The 9,193-nt window shown below is 49.5% G+C and overlaps 1 protein-coding gene across 1 annotated transcript; it reads right to left on the reverse strand.

The window, feature by feature from the left end:
• Positions 1–1,745: 1,745 nt before the first annotated feature.
• CECR6 (cat eye syndrome chromosome region, candidate 6) lies at positions 1,746–3,991 on the reverse strand. The gene has a single exon (XM_006779606.2). It carries the CDS (start codon positions 3,726–3,728, stop codon positions 1,962–1,964), a length of 1,767 nt encoding a protein of 588 aa, XP_006779669.2. The 5' UTR covers positions 3,729–3,991; the 3' UTR covers positions 1,746–1,961.
• Between the last annotated feature and the right edge of the window lie 5,202 nt (positions 3,992–9,193).

Consider the following 9,193-nt stretch of genomic DNA (forward strand, 5'->3'; position numbering starts at 1 on the left):
AACATTTTTTCTCCATTGTTCCCCACTGTGAGAGTATCTGGTTAATACATGAGCCCCTCTTATGTCTCTGTCCACATGGGTGTTTTCTGTCACCAAGCCCCCAAGAAGTTGAGAAAAAGTGATCCCATGTAAAAAAACTGAGGCCCATAAAGCAAAAGTGACAATCAAAACTATAATCCATGATTTTTCTGATCCTTTGTCCCGGGTTTACTACACTACACAGAACTTCCCGAGCATAAGAAAGTGAAGGGGAAACAAAAATTCTTACAATTTCACCCCTCTATCCTATTGTGGGGTGGAGGAGAGTATTTCCTGGTCTTGCTTCCAATTGCACTCTTACCTCCCTTAAAAATACTTATTCTTACTTATTCTACCTCCAAGATTCCAAGAGTGATGCCCACATTAAGACTATTAGTGGGAAACCCCTGGATGTCCCTTCTCATCAACCTCAACAAGAGGAATACCAGAGAGAAAGACTGGGCAGTGGTGGGTTTGCCTACCCTATTCCATGAAGCCTGCATTTTCCCTGGAGATTCTCTTAACAGAGCAAAGGACAGAAATGACCACCACCATTTCTGGTCTTCACAAAACTTCCTACGGGGAGGACAGGTGGGCCCATGAGAGACCCAACTTCATATCTATCCAGGAACCCCACCAAGGGTGCTGTTCTGAGCCAAGATCTGACTGAGCCAATAACAAATCTTGGGAAAAGAGATATGGATGCATAGGGAGAGAGACAGCCAAGCCAATGGCTGATACTCCACAGACCTTGTAACAACCTTGACATCAAAATCCCACCTGGATCCAGTGACCATGTTGAATGCAACTGCCAAGTATTTTGTCTTTATTTTTTGCAAGCAGCATCAGTGCATGATGCAACAAAAGTCAAAAGCATGGAGGTAGAAATGCCATTCACCCAAGAAAGGGTGCAGTTTGGTCCTTAGAATATGAATCCTCTGACACTCTCCTTTCCATAAGCTGAGAAGAGAAGATCCTCCTGGGTGAGCTTCTCTCTTGAAGAAGAGAAACTGGGCAGCTCCCAGGAGCCCAGCTCTTTCTGGGAATTTATTGCCACAAGTTTAGGTAGGAACAAGGAGGGTGGTGGTATGTATAGTGGGCTGGGCCTCCCCAGATCTCCTACTGATTGCAACGGGCCACAAGGTAGACATAAGAAAACGATACTACACGTACATAGAGACATAGACTTTGCATCTACCATTTGGAAGAAATCCAATAAACACATGAGGGGACAGTGGATTCTGAGTCAATTTCAAGGCCTGGGAAATGGTCACTAACCACAGCCTAAGAGAAGCTGGCACTTCTAAGTAAGGCAGAAGGCCTAAGGCCCAGCACTCTGTGCCTGGCACCTCCTTTCCTCCATTCCTCCCTCCTCCACACAATGGCTAGGAATTAGGTTAGAGGTGTCAAAAGCAAGAAGCAGAGGTATCCAGACCCTTAGAAGTGAGAATTAGGATCAGACATGGAGAAGGGAGAATAGAGTGAGTGGACCCTCCTCCCTCACTATTAGCTGCTGGTCTTCCTCCAAGCAGTCTTGACTCAAGGAGTGCAAAAGGACACACTAGCCCTTAACTCTATTAACAGTTACCTGTTCTTTTTAAAAATATATATATTGATTTTAGAGAGGAAGGAAGAAGGAGAGAGAGATAGAAACATCAATGATGAGAGAGAATCATTGATCAGCTGCCTTCTGCACACCCCCCTACTGGGTATTGAGTCTTCAACTTGGACATGTGCCCCGATGGGGGATCAAACCGTGACTCCCTGGTTCATAGGTCCACGCTCAACCACTAGAGCCACATGGGCTGGACAACAGTTACCTCTTCTAAACAAATCTTGATGTAACCTGGGTGAGAGAAGGTTAGAGGACAAGGGAGCTGAGGTCTCTCAACTGAAAAGCAAGCCCCACCTCCGTTATTCCCCTTAATTCTGTGAGGCCACATCTAGGGTGTTGACATAGCCATGGCCCCTGCCTCATTGTTCTCTGTGATACAGTGACTCAGCTGAGAGCCTCCCTGAGGTGGTGGTAGAGGTGGCAGTGGAGGCGGGGCAGAGGGTGGAGCGCCGTAGCACCCTCGGGCCCGATTGGAAGAAGCCCGACTGGAAGAAGCTGGACTTCCAGGGTCCCAACAGCCTTCTAGGGCCTCCAGGCCACGGCATCCAAGGAAGAAGAGATTCTTGAGCATGAAAATGGAGAGGGGCTGCTGGTAGCTCACCACCAGGAGGCAGCGCAGCGCCAGCAAGGGCACGTCCACCAGGCAGCCGCCCAGTAGGCGCAGAAGGCGGCTGCAGCTGCCAGGTCCAGGAGTCTGGTCCCAGGACAAAGCTGCGGCTGAGGCTGCTGCCGCGTTGAGTTCATACAGCCAAAGCACGGGCGAGGAGAGGGTGAGGAAGTAAACTATGATGAGCAGGTAACGAAGGTGTGTGGGGAGTGGCACGCGGCCTTCCAACATCAGCTCCACTAGGGTGAAGCTGTCAAGCAGATCCAGACACGTGCCTAGGAAACATCCCGAGGCGCGGTGTTGCTGGGGCTGCAGGATCAAGGGGCCTGTTGAACTCAGGGGAGTGCCCACCTCGCTGATGGCCCGCACCAAGCTGTAGAGCAGAGGCACCGACAGCGCCATAGTAAGGCGGAAGCCTGTGGTGCCCAGGGGTGCGTGCAGCTCAATGAGGTCCAGGATGGACGTGCCCAAGATGAGCACCACCTTCGGCGTGAAGGCGATGGAGTAGATGAGCCAGGCCAGGTAGGCGAAGGCAAACTCGCCCACCGCCTCAGCCGCCCCTAAACCACCCCCTGGACCTCCGGAGTCCCTGTGGCCACTGTGAGCCTTGGTCCCTGCTGCAGCCCCAATGGAAGCAGCGGGCAGGTGCAGGGGCGGCGAGGCATGATTGTGGTGCTGGTGATGGCTCCCAGCACTGCCCCGACGGCCCTGGCTGTTCTTGGCGAAGAAGATGGCCCAGCCCACCACCACCACCAGGTCGGTGGCAATCCAGGAACACCAGTACAGGTCGGTGACTGCGATGAGGTACAGGTCTAGTAGCCCTCCCTGTGCCAAAAGCAGCACCACGGACAGTGCCTGGTAGCCCCAACGACACCCCGAACTAGGGGCGCAGCCGCCACTGTGATGCTGGCCTCTGTAGTCTGGCGGTGCCAGGGCCTTGTGGCTACACCAGCAGCAGCACGAACAGCAGGAGGCGCCGCTGCTGGTCCCTGCGCCACCAGCCAAGCGGGCCCCGGGGCCCCCAACACTCCCGGCAGCACCCCCACTGAAGATGCCCCTGGCAGCACTCCCACTGACGTCCGCTGCTGTCATTTTGCAGGAGTAGGTGGGCGTGGAGGAGGGGGTGGCGGCCGAGGAGGAGAAAGCCACACGCGCTGCTGGGTCAGCGTTTGGGGCTAGGGGTCCCGCGATCCCAGCAGTGGCGGCAGTGGGAACCAGTGGTTTGCTTATACTGACGCTCTGGTTGTCGTTGTCCTCCCGCTCTGCGCCGGTGCTGCAGCTGGGGGAACCGCTGCTCCCGCCGCGGCTTTCCCCCACGCTGGTACTGGCGCTGGTGCTGGTGTTGCTGTCGCCGGAGCCTCTCCCGCCACGAGGGAAACCCCCCTGGAGAAAGAAGGGCTGCGACCCGGTGGCGGCTGGGAGCGGCAGGACGGAGCTGGACCAGGACAAGACAGAGACCGAGCGGGGATGGCTAAGAGCTGGGTGCATTGTCCTCCGGGAGGCTGCCAGCTGTACCCTGCCCGCCTCCCCAGCTTCTGGAGTCCTACCTGGGTCGGGCAGCAGCGAGATCTGGAGTCGCCCGGACTGGGCCAGCTTGGGTTGATGACCAGCTGACACCACCACCCCAAGTCGCCACCTGCAGGGCGGAGGGGGGAGGGGCAAAGAGGAAAGGGAGGCTGGCTTCTGGGAAACCAGGACTGGATTCAAGGGGGGAGGGAGTAGGAGGAGAGACCGGAGAAAGCATGGCTGGCTGCATCAGCTGGAAGAAAAGGGGGAGGGAGAGTTGTTGGGGTGGGAAGCACTGTGGACCAGGAGGATAAGAGGGGAGGAGGAGGTAGCTGTCACAAGGAGGAGGGACAAGGAAGTGAGGGATCAGTGCTGGGGGAACCTAAAGGAAACAGCATTTCTGGAGAAGATTCTTCAAGGCCCCACCAGCAGAACTCCTGGAGCATTAGTGGTTAGTGACCACATGGCCTTGGTCTCAGTACAGACCATGCCTCCCAGCACCAGGCTGAGGTGACAGGTTCAGGCCTCTATTCCCAGTCAGCAGTTTCTTTTGCAGGAATTAGGGCAGCTTTGGCCTCTATGCTGTCTAGTGCCCTTTCCACCACACCAGCCTACCTCTCTTTAAGGCACTTAAAAACTAATAGAGCAGTCAGGTCTTTCTGACTAAAAGGACCAGGAACAGCAGCCACAGACATGTATTTCTACATATTCATGTGTCCTGCATTGGATTCAGTGAGTCACCTTGGGGAGGTCCCAATTTCCAGAGAATGGAGTAGTTCTCTGAATATAACGGCTTGGGAAGAGAGAGCAGGTAAAATAATTATTGAATTGGAAACAATAGGAAGATGTATCTAGCAGAGAGGAAAACAAAGAGGCACTTATAGGTAGGGGTACCTTGATAAAAAACAAAGTCTCAAAGTGGGTGATGGTAAATGTTACAACCTGCCAGGGTGGACAGAAGGTACAGTGGTTCTGCACCTACAAGCACGGAACTCATACTGACTCACCCCCATGGACTCAGTCCACGACTGAGCTGGAAGGCAGCAGATAGAGTTATACCTTCAGGGAGTTAGGGGAGAAAAAAATGACTAGAGCAGTTGGGACTTGAAAAAAAAATAAGAGAGAGAGAGAGAAAAAAAAAAAAGGATGAAGCTCATGTGTAATACAAACATCCTAGCCACATCAAAGCAAGGCTGGAAATTTGCCTACTCCCTCATCTTCCACATACCTCAGACTGCATGTGTCCTGACTTCTTTAAACCTTCTGCTGCTAGGTTCATCTTCCTAGACAACACCATGGAGTCTGAGGGAAGGGATCAGTGGAACCACAGTAGTTGGTTGCGCAGGGCTTGCCACTAAACCTGCCTCTTGAATAAGGGTCAGTTTGAGCCAAACCTTCTTTCTCCAGTCTCTTAGAGGTCAGTCTGTATAACTAATTCAGACTGTATAACTAATCCATTTAGAACTCACAACCTTCATTATTCCCACCTGCTTCTGGCACATGCAACCTTTGGAAAGTTCTTTGTCCAATCATCATGTAAGGCAGAACAGATACTAGCATAGTGAGTGGTAAGAGCTTGAGCTCTGGAGTCAGTAGTCTTAGCTCTGCCACCGAGCTTGTGTAATCTTGGACTGGTTACTTCATCTTTTAAGCTTCCAACTATCCAACTGTAAAAAGGTATTAATATCTATCTTAACAGGCTGTTGTATAAAGACAGGACATGAATTCAAAGGGTTTTTAGCCCAGTGCCTGGAGCAGAGTATGTACTCAGTTAAAGGTAGTTGATTATGGTGATATTATCATCATAATTTCATTTAGCTCATGTCTTAACCTCCCAGGGAACATTTACTCATAGCACAGGCCACTAATAACTGCTTTCTGGGCTGGATCCCTGCCTAAAGCCACATTCAGAGTTCTGCTCCCCCATACCTTTGCACTTCAGTAACTGCTAGAGAGCAGAGCTGCTTTCATTAGGAGCAGTGGTACTTGGGGCTGGTCTTCACAGGCTTCAGTGTGAGATATTCAACTATGCCAGCTGGTGCCAAAGCCCACCCACATGGGGCAAGGATACAATCTGCACTCATTTGTGAGCATTGCCTCAGGTTCTGCAAATGTTAAGACTGAGCCAGTCCAAGCCAGAAAGCAGATTGGGGAGATGCCAACTGCTAACTGGAGTGATTATAGGCAGTCTCCTAGCTCTCTCCCAGAAAAAAACACCAGCCAACAGCTACCCTGAACGACTTCTGCTCAAGTTAATGAAGCAGTTGAAGAAGCAGAAGCAGCTAATGAAAGCTAAGAACGGGGCTCCTGAGAAAACACTGATGAATCTGTCCCCACTCCTTCACCCCTATGCCCCCTTGTTCTGGGGTCACTCACTCCCTTTCTGCTCTCACCTGTTAGGTGCCTCCATCAGGACAGGTTTCCTCCCTGATGACTTGTAACAGCCCTTTGATGTTATCCTTTGCATTTCTGGGAAATGTAATCAGTCAGATTAACTTCCTATAAGAGATTCTTTAGCCCACTTTTTTTTCAGGTCTGAGGCCTTGAATAAAAAGACCACAGATAAAAATGATGAGAAAACAGGGTACACCATAGAATAAGTTGGTAGTCTGAGTATTAGAGGGATTTCCTCTTTCATTGGATTTTTTCTAATCTTCTGTGTATACACACACACACACACACGCATGCACACACACACACACACATGGGGTTGGGGGAGGTGGGGTGGGGGGAGAGACTTTGTTTCAGCCAGGAAAGGGATTGACAAAGATGTGACGATGATGAAAAGGAGGACAAAAAGATATTCTCATATATAAAGTGAGTACATACATTCCAGAAGGGTCTAGAAAAGGGAAGACATTGTCACTGAGTACCTCATAAGCACCTTGGGTCCCTGTTAGATATCTTATATACAATAACTGAAAACTGAGAGACAGAGAGGTAAAGCAACTTACTCCAAGTCAGAAGTCTTTCTGACTCTCAATCCAGTACCCTTACCCACCTATTCCTTCTCATATATCTAGGATGGCATCAGCTCACAGGCATCCTGGGTTAAAGAGACAAATCAAGCCGGTTTCAACCCCCCAAAATATTTCCCTAAACACCAGTTATGTGCTAGGCACTGGATAAGGCTCATTTGGAAACCTAATATTCTTTTTTTTTTTTAAATCCTCACTGAGGTTATGGAGAGAGAGAGAGAGAGAGAGAGAGAGAGAGAGAGAGAGAGAGAGAGATCGGTATGAGAGAAGTAGCAGGGATTGCAACTGAGTTAGACTGAAGGCTCTTGGAGACCAAGGCATCCATCCTCTTGAGGGGTCTGAGCACAGACTTACTCACAAACTCACTCATTCTGGGCTCCACCACAGGGGCAGCAGCTCGAAAACCACCAGTGACATCTGGGGAGGAGCTGAATTCCCAAGCTTCAGGGTGAGGGCTGGAAGGTCAGAGGTCAGGACAGCTCTCTGTTGGAATGGAAGTGCTGGCAAACACCATTGTTCCCCCCAAAAGCCAGCAGGCACTCCTTAACTTGGTTAACATCATTCACCCTATCCTGGTGATTCCCTGAGACCCCACCCTACCCAACTCGAGTGCACAGACCAAACCTCGTTTGAAGGCTTTCCCACACAAACAGCCTGCCTGACCTCATGCTGTGGACTTTCCTGAAACATCTCAAAGGCCCAGTAATCCCAAACAATCAACAGCTGTACTTGGTATATGCTGGGGTCCAACCCCAGCAGGTCCAGGGGTCCCCAAAGGTGTGGACGGAGTCAGCGAAGAAGGAATGACACGGAGACAGCGTTCAGTTGATCAGCAGCCTTGCCAGGATCTCTAGCCACAATCTCCAGCCAAGTTCTGTGTCCATGTTCTCTTGCTAGGTTCTCCAGCCACATTATCCAGGTTCTCCAGCCAGGTTCTGTAGCCATGTTCTCTCGCTAGGTTTGAAGGGGTTTTATTCCCTCCCTAACGTCAGGAGAAAATCTCTACCTGGGGAAACAACCTTTCTTGGAGAGGTGAACTTGGTTAAAACACATAGTGCCAAGAAGGTGAGCAAACATATTAAGAACAGTATGCCATATATGCCAGGTCCCTTGAAACAGCAAGGATGGACCGGCTCCCGGCAGGTATATCCTTTACCTCTTGCTAAGTAGCTCCAAGCCTGGCACTAGTGGCAGCCAGCCTCAGTTCAGAGCTTACCTTTTCTCAGCACCCTCCAAGCCCAGCACAGGTGACAGTCAACTACAGATCACTTTCCAGCTCCTATCAGGTGGCCCTGAATCAGGCACAGGCAGTGACTGAACTTGGCCTATACCAAAGTTCCTCCCAAGAGGTCCCAGAACCAACACATCTGGTGCCTGGCTTTAGAACATACCAGGGCACCACCCAATCAGCTCCACAAATGACATACCCCAAAGGATGGACTTAGTAGGCACCAGGGCCCAGCTGAAGCAAATCCCACTCAGTGGGGTCAGCCCCCCAACAAATAGGTCATTTGCTACAGTCACACTCACTTCTCATAGCCAGTCAGCTTAAGAATCAATTCCTCCAAGTGATGTCACAGCAGCAGTCAAGGCTCCACTATAACAAGAAGACACATACAATCCACAAAAGGGATACCAATGGAGTACCCAGCTCAGACGACCAAGGAAAAGGACACATACTATCTACAGCCACTCTACCAAGACTGAGAGATACAACAGTTCTACCTATAAACAAACACAGGGAGGCAGTCAAAATGAGGAGACAAAGAAACATGAAAAACAGGATAAAATTTCAGAAAAAGAACTAAACAAAATGGAGACAAGCAATCTATCTGATGCAGAGTTCAAACACTGGTTATAAGGATGTTCAATGACCATAGGGCAATAGTAGATGAACTCAGTGAGAACTTTAACAAAGAGATAGGAAACAAAAAATAACCAGTCAGAAATGAATACAATAATTGAAGGATACATTAGAGGAAATCAACAGTTTATTAGATGATGCAGAGGATAAAATTAGTGATTTAGAAGAGAAGATAGAGGAAAACACCTTATCAGAACAGCAAAAACAAAAACAGAAACTGAGGAGAGTTTAAAGACTTCTAGCTGACATCAACCATACCAACATCCACATCATAGGGATGCCAGAAGAAGAGAATTCATTTTTCAGTGCCAATAGTTTTTTCTTTTTATTGTTTAAAGTATTGCAAATAGTACTGTCTCCTTTTTCACCCATTGACCTCCCCCTGGCCTCCTCTATCCCCTGACACATTGGCTACACTTATATGCATGCATACAAGTCCTTTGGTTGATCTCTTATCACCCGACCCCAAAGTTCCTCTGCCTTCCCGCTGCAGTTTGACAGTCTGAAGGAACATTTTCTTAAATATGTAAAGCGATGTAAGTTACCTAGACTTGTGCTGATAAATATATAAATATATTGAATTCTAATGTTGTAAATCTGAAACC

The sequence above is a fragment of the Myotis davidii genome, unplaced genomic scaffold (genome assembly GCF_000327345.1).
Source record: "Myotis davidii unplaced genomic scaffold, ASM32734v1 scaffold908, whole genome shotgun sequence".
Lineage (NCBI taxonomy): Eukaryota > Metazoa > Chordata > Mammalia > Chiroptera > Vespertilionidae > Myotis > Myotis davidii.